This window comes from Schistocerca americana, chromosome 3 (assembly GCF_021461395.2).
Source record: "Schistocerca americana isolate TAMUIC-IGC-003095 chromosome 3, iqSchAmer2.1, whole genome shotgun sequence".
NCBI classification, from domain to species: Eukaryota; Metazoa; Arthropoda; class Insecta; order Orthoptera; family Acrididae; genus Schistocerca; species Schistocerca americana.
The window spans coordinates 884523967-884537320 of NC_060121.1; the positions used below are offsets into that span (position 1 = coordinate 884523967).

General features: G+C 40.7%; 1 protein-coding gene across 1 annotated transcript in view; it reads left to right on the top strand.

Moving 5' to 3' along the window:
- The window catches only part of LOC124605364 (huntingtin), a 511164-nt gene that overhangs the window by 158812 nt on the left and 338998 nt on the right, over positions 1–13354 (top strand). Inside the window, exons 17-18 of the mRNA XM_047136992.1 lie at positions 9548–9642; positions 13133–13346. Of these exons, the coding sequence (XP_046992948.1) occupies positions 9548–9642; positions 13133–13346 (309 nt within the window). The remainder of the gene's footprint in view (positions 1–9547; positions 9643–13132; positions 13347–13354) is intronic.

The following is a 13354-nucleotide window of genomic DNA, read 5'->3' on the forward strand; positions in this document are numbered from 1 at the left end:
AGTGTTTGTGATGATTAAATTCTACTCTGTGCGAGATTCTACCATGTGGCTTCCCCTTTCACTCCTTCTTTGAGTCCATGGTCTTCTATTATTTTTCCTTCTCTTCATTTTGCTACTGTTAAATTTCAGCCCCCCCCCCCCCCCCCCCCCCCAAACAGTTAAATTTTTGTCTTCCTGAACTACCTGAATAATTTATTTTATTTCATCATACATTCAATGCCTTCAACATCTGTGGAGCTAGTAGGCATGTAAACATAAGCTATCCTGACTGTTGTTGGTTTTGTATCTAACTTGGCTACAGTGAAGCATTTACACTGCTGTTCATAGTAGCTCTTGTACATATCTCTTTTGTTATTCTTCATTAGACCTATCGCTTCATTACCTATATTTAATTTTTTTTGCTAACCCTGTATACTGACCTGACCAGAAGTCCTGTTCTTCCTGCCACTACACTTCACCAATTCCAGCTATTTCTAACTTAACCCTGTGCCTTTCTTCTTGTAAGTTACCTATCCAGTCAAGGGATATAATGTTCCGTGCTGGGACTCGGAGAATGGCAGTTTTGTTCTTTCCTAATAAATTATGAAGCACAATAATTGGCAAAATGTGCAACACTGCTTACAGATATATATAAAAGTGGCACGATACCTAGCTTTTGGAACTAACAGGAGAGGAGACGGTCAGGATAATTTGTCACTTTTATTTGTGTCTGTAGTACACATTTTGCCTCCTGAAACTAAGTACTAGCCTTTCGTTATGTCTCATAATTTATTAGTTTCCTCGATTGAATATTTCTTTGATACTGTTTTGTTTTTTCTGATGACAATGTCCTCCTGAGTAGTACCCGCCCGGAGATTGTGCAGAGTTCAGGCTGAAAGGACACTGACTTTCCTAGCATCTCATGGGATGACAAAAGTATGTCGCAACACTCTGTCACGTACACCTAATCCATGGGTGGGTTGTCAGGGTGTACAAACACACACCCAACAAAGAGGTCTTGACAAGTAAGTCCTCCAGAGAATGTTTTAGTTACGGCAAAGTTAAATGTCTGCAACAGGGCAGACCTGTGCCAGAATCAGTATTTATAACCATATGGAAGGGATAGATAGCTACTCATAAGATAGAGGAGCTGTTGAGTTGCAGACGGGCAGACAGGCATCAGTCTCAAGGGGTGCAACTTGAGCAAAGGAAGAATGTAGGTCTAGAAACTATCGGTATAACAGTTGTAAATTGGCGTAGCAGTGCTGGGGAAGTACCAGAACTCCAAGTGCTAATAGAAAACACTGATGCTCAAATCTTTATAGGCACTGAAAGCTGGTCAAAGCTGGAGATAAGGTCATTCAAACATTTTGCAAAGCACCTAATGGTGTTCAGAAAGGATGGGCTAAATACAATTGGCGGTAGCGTGTTGTTGCTGTTAGAAGTAATTTATCGTGTAACAAAATGGAATTAGATAGTTTGTGTGAGTTATTATGGGTAGAGCTCATTCTTGGCAACTGGAATAGAATGACAATTGGATCCTTTCACCAACCTCCTAAGTCAGATGATACAATTGCTGAAAGGTTCAAAGAAAACTTGACTCTAATTTCAATCACATACCTGACTCATACAATTATAATTGATGGTGACTTCAATTTACCATCAATATGTTGGCAGAAATGCATGTTTAAATCTAGGCATGCATAAAACGTCATCTGAAATTGTGCTAAACGCATTCTCTGAAAATTATTTCTAGCAGTTAGTTCATGAGCCCACTAGACTAATAAACAGTTGTGAAAACACACTTGACCTCTTAGCAACAAATAATCCTGAGCTAAGAATGAGCATCAAAATGGATATGGGGATTAGCAAGCACAAGGTTGTTGTAGCGAGACTGAATCCTGTAACCCCCACATCTACCAAAACTAGAAGAAAAAGATATCTATTCAAAACAACAAATAAAAATTTGCTTGAAACCTTCCTGAAAGACAGTTTCCACTCCTTCCAAATTAATAATGTAAGTGTAAACCAGGTGTGACCTAAATTCAGAGACAGCAGTTGAGAGATTTATACCAAATAAATTAACAAATGATGGAGCTGATACCCCACGGTACACAAAACAGGTCAGAAGGCTGTTGCAAAAATAAAGAACAATGCTTGCCAAATTTAAGCAAATGCTAAATCACCAAGATTGACAATATTTTACAGAATCTCAAAATGTAGTGCAGTTTTCAATGCGGTATATGCTTATTGTAGTTTCAACAACATAACTTTGTCTCAAAACCTGGCAGAAAACCCAAAGAGATTCTGATCGTAGATAAAGTATAACCCACCCCCCCGCCCCCACCCCCCTCCTGAACCATGGACCTTGCCATTGGTGGGGAGGCTTGCATGTCTCATCGATACAGATATTTGTACCATAGGTGCAACCACAATGGAGGGGTGTCTGTTGAGAGGCCAGACAAATGTGTGGCTCCTGAAGAGGGGCAGCAGCCTTTCCAGTACTTGCAGGGACAACAGTCTGGATGATTGATTGAACTGGCCTTGTAACATCAACCAAAACAGTATTGCTGTGCTGGTATTATGAACGGCTGAAAGCAAGGGGAATCTACGGCCATAATTTTTCCCGAGGGTATGCAGCTGTACTGTATGGTTAAATGATGATGGCATCCTCTTGGGTAAAATAATCAGGAGGTAAAATAGTCCCCCATTTGGATATCTGGGCAAGGACTACTCAGGAGGACTTTGCCATCAGGAGAAACAAAACTGGCATTCTATGGATCAGAGCGTGGAATGTCAGATCCATTAATTGGACAGATAGGTCAGAAAATTTAAAAAGGGAAATGGATGGGTTACTGTTAGATATAGTGGGAATTAGTGAAGTTTGGTGGCAAGAGGAACGGGACTTCTGGTCAACCGAATACAGTGTTATAAATAAAAAAATCAAACAGGGGTAATAATAATACAGGAGTAGGTTTAATAATGAATAAAAAAAATAGGAATACGGATAAGCTAAGCTACTATGAACAGCATAGTGAATGCATTATTGTAACCAAGATAGACACAAGGCCCATGCCTACCACAGTAGTACAAGTTTATATGCCAACTAGCTCCACAGATGATGAAGAGATTGAAGAAATGTTTGATGAGATAAAAAAAAAAATTATTCAGATAGTTAAGAGAGATGAAAATTTAATAGTCATGGGGGACTGGAATTCGATAGTAGTAAAAGGAAGAGAAGGAAAAGTAGTAGGTGAGTATGGACTGGGACTAAGGAATGATAGAGGAAGCTGCCTGGTAGAATTTTGCATGGAGCATAACTTAATCATTGCAGACACTCGGTTTAAGAATCATGAAAGAAGGCTGTATACACGGGAGAGACCTGGAGACGACGAAATGTTTTTGATTGATTATATAATGGTAAAACAGAGATTTGGGAACCAGGTTTTAGATTGTAAGACGTTCCCAGGGGCAGATGTGGACTCTGACCACAGTTTATTGGTAATGAACTGTAGATCAAAACTGAAAAAAAGGGGGGGGGGGGGGGGGAATTTAAGGAGATGGGGCCTGGATAAGCTGAAAGAACCACAGGTTGTAGAGAGTTTCAAAGGGAGCATTAGGGAACGACTGACAAGAACAGGGGAAAGGAATACAGTAGAAGGAGAATGGGTAACTTTGAGAGATGAAATAGTGAAGGCAACAGAGGAACAAATAGGTAAAAAGATGAGTACTAGCAGAAATACTTGGGTAACACAAGAGATACTGAATTTAATTGAGGAAAGGAGAAAATATAAAAATGCAGTAAATGAAGCAGGCAAAAGGGAATACAAACGTCTCAAAAATGAGATCAACAGGAAGTGCAAAATGGCTAAGCAGGAATGTCTAGAGGACAAAAGTAATGGTGTAGAAGCATATATCACCTGGGGAAGAGATAGATGTCACCTACAGGAAAATTAAACAGACCTTTGGAGAAAAGAGAACCACCTATATGAATATCAAGAACTCAGATGGAAAACCAGTCTTAAGCTATGAAGGGAAAGCAGAAAGGTAGGAGTATGTAGAGGGTCTATACAAGGGCAATGTACTTGAGGGTAATATTACAGAAGTGGAAGAGGACATAAATGAAGAAGAGGTGGGAGATACGATACTGTGTGAAGAATTTGATGGAGCACTGAAAGACCTAAGTTGAAACAGGGCCCCAGGATAAGATAACATTCTGTTAGAACTACTTATAACGTTGAGAGAGCCATCTGGTGAGCAAAATGTATGAGAAGGCAAAAGACCCTCAGAATTCAAGAAGATATAATAGTTCAAATTCCAAAGAAAGCATGTGCTGACAGGTGTGAGAATTACAGAACTATCAGTTTAATAAGAGACAGTTCCAATATACTGACACGAATTCGTTACAGACATATGGAAAAGCCTGTACAAGCTGAACTCAGGAAGATCAGTTTGGATTGTGAGAAATGTTGGAACACGTAAGGCAATACTGACCCTATGACTTATCTAGAAAGACAAACCTATGTTTATATCATTTGTAGAATTAGAGAAAGCTTTTGACAGTGTTGACTGGAATACTCTCTTTCAAATTCTGAAGGTGGCAGGGGTAAAATATAGGGAGTGAAAGACTATTTACAATTTGTACAGAAACCAGATGGCAGCTATAAGAGTCGAGGGGCATGAAAGGGAAGCAGTGACTGAGAATGGAATGAGACAGGGTTGTAGCCTATCCCCGTGTTATTCGATATGTATATTGAGCAAGAAGTGAATAAAACAAAAGAAAAATTTGGAGTAGGAATTAAAATCCAGGGAGAAGAAATAAAAACCTTGAGGTTTGCCGATGACATTGTAATTCTGTCAGAGACAGCAAAGGACCTGGAAGACCAGTTGAACAGAATGGACAGTGTCTTGAAAGGAGGATATAAGATGAAAATCAACAAAAGCAAAACGAGGATAATGGAATGTAGTCAAATTAAACCAGGTGATGTGGGAATCAGATTAGGAAATGAGACACTTAAATAGTAGATGCTATTTGGGCAGCAAAGCCAAAGTAGAGAGGATATAAAATGTAGACTGGCAATGGCAAGAAAAGCATTTCTGAAGAAGAAGTCTCTTCTGAAATTATTTCTTTGGAGTGTAGCCATGTATGGAAGTGGAACATGGATAATTAACTGTTTAGACAAGAAGAGATTAGAAGCTTTTGAAATTTGGTGCTACAGAAGAATGCTGAAGATTAGATGGGTAGATCATGTAATTAATGAGGTGGTACTGAATAGAATAGGGGACAAGAGAAATTTGTGGCACAACCGGACCAAAAGAAGAGATCAGTTGGCAGGACACATTCTGAGACATCTAGGGATTACCAATTTAGTACTGGAGGGAAGTGTGTGGGGTAAAAATCCTAAAGGGAGACCAATAGATGAATACACTAAGGAGATTCAGAATAATGTGGGTTGCGATAGTTACTCGGAGATGAAGAGGCTTGCACAAGATAGAGTAGCAGGGAGAATTGCATCAAACCGGTCTTTGGACTGAAGACACCACCTAAAGTATGCTAGCAGCAAGACACAATCAGTGCCTTCTCTGCACTGTAGCAATGGAACTATTATAGTTGACGATGCAGCTAAAGCAGAGTTAGTTACCCAGCCTTCCAAAATTTCTTCACCAAAGAAGACAAAGTAAATATTTCAGAATTCGAATCAAGCTTCAAGAACAGCTGACAACATGAGTAACTTAGAAGTACATATCCTTGGAGTAGCAAAGCAGCTTAAATCACTTGATAAAAGCAGATTGTATACCAGTTAGGTCCTTTCAGAGTATGCTGATGCAATAGCTCCGTACTTAACAATTATATAAAACTGCTCACTCGATGAAAGATAACTATTCAAATACTGGAAATTTGAACAGGTCATGCCATTATTCAAGAAAGGCAATAGGAGTAACCACTAAATTACAGGCCCATATCATTGACGTCGATATGCTACAGGATTTTTGAACATAGATTGTGTTTGAACATCATGAATCACCTGAAAAAGAACGGTCTGTGGACACATAGTCAACACAGATTTTAAAAAACTTCATTTATGTGAAATGCAACTAGCTGTTTACTCACATGAAGTTTTGATTGCTGTCATCGTGGAATTTCAAATAAATTTGTATTTCTAAATTTCCAGAAGGTTTTTGACACCGTAGCACACAAGCATCTTGTAATGGAAATTGTATGCCTATGGAATATTGTCTCAGCTAAGTGACTGGATTCATGATTTCCTGTAAGAGAGACCACAGTTCATAGTAATTGAAAAAAAGTCATTGAGTAGAACAGAAATGATTTCTGGCATTCCCCAAGGCAGTGTTACAGGGCCTTTGCTGTTCCTTACCTTTATAAACGATGTAGGAGACAGTCTGTGCAGCCTTCGGGTGTTTGCAGATGGTGCTGTTGTTATCCTCTAGTAAAGTCATCAGAAGATTAATACCAACTGCATAAATATTTAGATAAGTTATTTGTGCAGTGCAAAAATTGACAATTGACCCTAAGTAATGAAAAGTGTGAGGCCATCCACATGAGTGCTAAAACAAATTTGTTTAACATCAGCTACACAATAAATCAATCAAATCTAAAGGCCATAAATTCAGCCAAATACCTAGGAATGAGAGTTACAGAAAACTTGAAACTGGAAAGAACACACAGCAAATGTTATGGGGAGTGCAAACCAAGGAGTGCGTCTTATTGGCAGAACACCTGGAAGATACAACAGATCTGCTAAAGAGACTGCCTACACGACACTTGTCTGTCTTCTTTTAGAGTACCGCTATGTGGTGTAGGATCTTTTTCAGATAGATAGGATTAATGGAATACACTGAGAAGGGCAGCACATTTTGTATTACTGAGAAATAGGAGGGATAGTGTCATGGACATGACAGAGGTTTTGGGGTGAAAATCAATAAAACAAAGGTATTTTTTGTTGCAGTGAGATCTTCTCAAGAAACTTCAATCACCAACTTTCTTGTCTAAATGCAAAAATATTTTGTTGATGCCAATGTACATAGGAAGAAATGATCATTATAATAAAATTGCTTCCCACAGTAGCCCCCCCCCCCCTCCCCCACATATACAGGAGAATGTACCCCTGTAGGGCTCTGTACTGAGTGTCCCTCTCTTTCTGGTAGCCATCAGTGGTCTAGCAGCAGCTGTTGGGTTCTCAGTTTCACCCTCCTTGTGTGCTGACCACATCTGGCTCTATTATTCTTCTTCTAGTGTTGGTGTCGCTGAACATTGACTGCAAGGCACAATACGAAATGCACAGGCATGGGCCCTCACTCATGGCTTTTGATTTTCCACTGCCAAGACTTGTGTCATGCACTTTTATTGGTGTAGTACCATTCACCCACAACCAGTATTTTACCTCAGTGACCAACTGCTCAATGTGGTGGAGACTTATCGCTTTTTAAGACTGGTCATCGATTCTTGGTTGACATGGATTCCCCCTGTCTGCCAGATTGAGTGAAAAGTGCTGGCTGCACATTAATACACTTTGTTGCCCAAATAACACCAGCTGGTGTGCAGACCGCACTACCCTGCTGCAACTTTACAAAGCCCTGATACAGTCCCGTCTCGATTATGAGAGTCTGGCGCATGGTTTGGCATCGCCCTCACCGTTGCAGGTATGGTTCTGATATACCACTGTGGGATTTGTCTGGTGACAGGAGCCTTTCAAACTAGCCCTGTGAACAGCTTACTCGTGGAGGCTGGCGTCCCTCCATTGTGGATCAGGCACCAACAACAGCTTGTCCAGTATGCTATCCACATTCGCAGCTTCCCTAAGGATTTGAACTACTGTCCTCTCTTTCCAAACATGCTAATCCATCTGCTGCAACAGTGCCCCAGATCAGGGATTATGATCATGTTCTACATCTGGTCTATCCTCTCTGAACTACAGTTGTTTCTGTTCCACTTCTCCTCTAGACCCACCCCCACCATACACCTCCATGGTGCATCCCTTGGCCACAGCTTCGCCTTGACCTGTCACAAGGTCACAAAGACTCCGTTCATATTGAGGCCCTCCGCTGCCAATTTTTGTCCATCTTTGGCACATCCCAGGGTTCAGAAGTCACCTACACTCATGGCTCGATGGTTGCTGGACGTGTAAGCTTTGCTTATACTTATGTGAGACATAGCGAACTGTGTTCCTTGCTGGATGGCTGTAGTGTTTTCACTGCAGAATTGGTAGCAATCTCTCATGGTCTTGAGCATATCCGTTCCCGCACTGGTGGGTCCTACCTCATATGCAGTGACTCCTTCAGCAGTTTGCAAGCTCTCGACCAACGCTATCCTTGCCATTCCTTGGTAATTACTATCGATGATTCCCTGTATGACCTTGAACAGTGTGGATGCTTAGTGACCCTCGTCTGGATCCAGTGTGGGTGCTCAGTGACTCTCGTCTGAACCCTGACCATGTCGGGATCCCGGGGAATGAACTCACTGATAGCCAGGCCAAACAGGCCACCAGTAAGCCGACTCTTGGAGATCAGTATTCCCGAAACAGCCCTGTGATGGGTTTTACACCTTCAAGTATTGTGTGTCTGGAAAGTGGACTGGCTCATTCTGACTTCACCAAACTAACTGCTGGTGATAAAGTAGACTACAAATCTGTTTAAATCCTCCATGCAGGCCTTTCACAAGGGCTGTACCGTCCTTTGCCGGTTCCACATCAGCCACACTTGGCTGACTCATGGTCATCTCCTCCATAAGGAGGACCCACCCCACTGTCATTGTGATGGCCGTTTGACAGTGGCCTACATTTTGCTGGACTGTCTCAACCTAGCCACCCTGTGGCAGACTCTTGATCTCCCTGACTTGCTACCCCTGGTGTTAGGAGATGATACCCCAGTGGCTGAGTTAGTTTTGTGTTTTGTTTGTGAAGCGGGCTTTTATCACTCTCTTTAAGGGACGACTGCTTAAGGTTATTGGCCCATTGAGTGGTTGGTTGTCCCACCCAGTTCTCACCCTACCTACTCTTTTACTCTTCATCACACCCTCTTGTGTGGTCTGTTAGACTCGTTTGTCTTTTGTCTATCTGTGCTTCTCTTGTCCTGTCTGTGCTGCTAGTCTTTCAACGACAGTTTCAGAGTAGGGTACCTCTGGTAAGTGGCGGAGGCTGGGGGTTGTATGTCCCCTCATTCCACTCTGCTTTCAGGGGCTTCTGGCTGCTCCCTAGATGGGGCACCTTGCTTGCCTTTCCTCCTCTGTCTCCTGTTCTTCTTTTGTCCTTTACCTCAGCTTCACTGACATTGGTAGACCTTGGGATTTTCTTCCCCTGGGTTTTGCGTGCTAGGCTATCTCGATCCACAGTCATATAGATCTGTCTGTTCGAGGACTGAAGAGACTGATGACTCAGTAATTTTGTCCCATTAAGCATCCAACTAACCAACCAAACAACTTTAATTTTACTTAATGAGAGATACTTAATGAACATTGTGAACATATATATGTAACATTATCATTGCATAAGTCGCGCATATTATCGTAGTTCTTATTTACTTTTGTTTGTGGTTTCTTATTTCACCGCAGGTTTGTCAGTTTACTGCCTACGACCAGCTGAAATAGTAACTCCAGCTGAAACTGAACAGCATAAAACTTTATGGGCTGTTCTTCGAGACAAACAGGTAATAAACTCACCAAAGCAACTTTTCCCCTTTTGGGCATGACCAAGTGTAGCTTTGTGATTTAGTGGATGTAAACAACTCGCTATCTGAATATTAGAATACAAGTTTGCAATAAAAAAAAGCAATATAGTAATTTCTTATAATTTATTTCCAGTTTTTGAGAAGTGTGTGTGTGTGTGTGTGTGTGTGTGTGTGTGTGTGTGTGTGTGTGTGTGTGTGTGAGGGAGAGAGAGAGAGAGAGAGAGAGAGAGAGAGAGAGAGAGAGAGAGAGTGTGGGGAGGGGGGGGGGGGAAGGGGGTGATCTGCTCTGGTTTAAAGTTACTAACAATGGAGAAACCAGGATAGGATACTGATAATATTATCAAAAGTGTATATTGCTACACACCATATAGAGGACGCATTGTGTCGCAGACAGGTACAATGAAAAGACTGTTACACGTCTGAGCTTTTGCCCAAAAAGCCTTCTTCTAAAGAATCATTCTTTCTCTTTCTCTTCTTTTTACCTGTTGCCTTCTTCAGAAGAAGATCTTTTGGCCAAAAGCTCAAATATTTAGCTGGCCTTTTCTTGTGCCTGTCTGTGATTCAACTTCTCCTCTATATGGTGTGTAGCAATTTACACTTTTAGAAATATAAGACTCTTGTCTATATGTATCACCGTATAATGTCTGTAACAGCCAGTGTCGCATAACATTCTCACAGAGCACTGTTTACTAATGAAAGCCAAATAAGTAAGTCTACTGGGTATGTTTTATATGTTTGTCACTGTGTCACTGTTGCTTCCTTATTATTCTTGACTGTGCTTAAGGGAAGTACTCGATAATGGGATAATGCAGCCCCAAAATATGTCCTAATAATGAATTGCACATTTTGGACAACTGGTGCACAATAATCTCCGTACTGGTATCACTAAACAGTTGTACTCTGGATTCACTATGCATAAAAATGTCATTGAATCGTATTTTGTAAGGCAAATCATGACAGATGTTTGTTAGTGGTTTGTGCAGCTAATTGTAATATCAGTTTGTATCTGCTGGTAAGCTCTGTAGACCTGCATATAATTTAATTTAATTTTTGTTTGTTTTTGAGTTATGTTCAGGCAGTTGTCATATACATGACAAGTATATATCAGTGTAGATAATAGATGGGTAAAGGTAACAATTCGCTGTATAGATGAGTCGTCAATAGGCACGTGAACAAGACTGAGACTGTTGTCAGCTTTTGGATGAATCTTTCTTCAGAGCTAAGTCCACACACACACACACACACACACACACACACACACAAAACCATGCATGGCTGCATTGTTGAGGCTGGGTACATTGTGTTGACACTGCCATTATTTATTTATTTATTTTCCACTGCCATATGTGCATCAATATAATGAAGTAATGGTGAGTGACATGAAATGATGGGCTGAAGATGCCAATTTTGACAAGTGTTAAGTAAAATGTTGTGAAATGCATTTGAAAAGTATATATGTGCGTTCAAAATAACTGTGATTTGACATTGTTGCATTTTAAAGTTTAGCAGTGGTTACTATCTAGTTACTTAACACAAATTTTCATTAAAATTAAGCCATCATGAGCAATTAAATTAAAGAGCATTAAAGATATCTTTGTCAGCTTGAGATCTTAATATTCTTGGTAAAAGTGGCAATCCCTCTGACGAGCAGTAACTGGAGCAAGTATGTTCAGCAATTGTATTTCATTGGTCATAGGATGTTCGGACATTGATTTGTAGGCTGCATTTCATCTAAGCAATTCAGAAGGTTGTTGACTTTATCTATAATACTCTAATAAAGGGTGTACCATGTATCTAATGACTGCTTGTGCAGCGCAGTAGGTGCCGGGCAGCGAGCACTCTGTTGCCTGGTGATCAGATGCCGCATCGCCTGTCTACTGCTGCGGTACGACACGACTACATTTAAAATATAAGCAAACAAATTTTGTGCTCACCCAGGTCACACACGGAGATGCCGGAACTGCCTACCATTATTTTACAAGTATTTCTGACATCTGCTCAAGAAATTATTAATTGCACGATGTAATTCTCTCAGATATATTTAATTAATTGATTCATGGATATTATCCCTGAGTTCCTTTATCGTGCAAGGATTTGTTGTGTACGATTTGTTCTTCAGTGTACCCCACAAATAAATCAGGACTTCTAGCAGGCCAGGTATTCTTACTAATCACTCTGCCATCCAACACATCATGAATTGCGTGCAAAGAAACATTGGCCTTATGAGCCCTTGCCGAATCCTGTTGAAAAAATGTGAAGCTTAATTCTCTTTCACTCAGTTAATTAAAAAATGGTTGCAAAACGTTTTGCACATATTTTTCACTTGTAACTGTGTCATTAAAAAAAATTGGGCCTATTATTCGGTCACTACTAACTGTGCACCATACCCCTTTTTTCTGATCATGAAGGGGTTCCTCATGAAGCACAACGGGTCTATCTGTGCTCCAATGTCAGCAGTTTTGGGAATTAACATACCTGTGTATATGGGACCAAGTCTCATCTGAAAACAGAATGAGGTAAGGATCCATTTCACTGTCATCCACTTGTTTTAAAACCCATTCGCAGAACTTAACCTTGTGTGCAGGATTACCAGGTCGAAGTTCTTGTACTACTGATACTTTATAGGGCCTTAGCCGAAGCAGCTTAGCACCACTTTTTTTACAGATTTGCATGATATTTGTGTTTGCTGTGAGAGACGTCTGAGAGACTTTCTAGAGGAATTTTCCAGGTGGTATGCAGTGTCATTGAGATGAGTTGCTGTAAGCAGTGTATGTCGTCTTTGACACTTCTTGTCTTGAACACTTCTCATTTCACAAAATTTATTCACTAATTTGTGAACTGCATCATACCTTGGAACTGAAACACCTAGAAACTTCTGTTCAAAAAATCTCTGAACAGTACAAGTGGACTCTGTACACACATATGAATTGTAAATAAACACTTTTTATGCACTTGAATAATTCGCTCTTGCCATTGTTGCATTCGCAGACTTCACTGTTACACTCGTGATACTTGTCTCACTGCCCAAATGACACCAGCTGACAAGGAATGTTTGCTGTATGGCCTTCAGGCTAAAAACACACAAATAAAAGGGGGCCACGGTGCAGTCCCATGGGATTCATTCGACCGACGGGTGCGGCTTCCATGGCTGGCCTGCAATACCCTGGGCAGGCGGTCATCAGATAAATTGAACACCCTCTATTTTGTTGTGATGTGTTTGCTTCAACTTGTTTACTTTCTTTGCAGATTTCAGAGTAAGATTTTTTTTCAGTTGTGTTAATGTATTTTAATATATTAACTTGCACTCTGTGTTTACATTAAAAATATGCTGCTACAACACCAGTAACTTCAGTGATGCTCCCATCTGTCTCATTTTGTGCAAATGTAGCCTTCTGGGCAACATGTTATATTTACTATCTGCTATTTAATCATAGATGTGCCGATGTGTAAATGGCTTTCATCTTTTCAGTTGGCAATGATGAGTGAACAGTTGTTGATACATGTAACACGAGTGCTAAATGTGTTTGTACATGTCCTGGAAGAGACAGTCCCTAGCGCTCCAGCTCCGAGACCAGCATTACCTTCTTTGCCAACTGCACCGTCTCTTTCTCCAATCAAGCGAAGAGGCAGAGATACTGAGGTCTTACGTACTCGTGGGCTGTCACCTTCCAAAGGTTCCCATGGTGAGCAT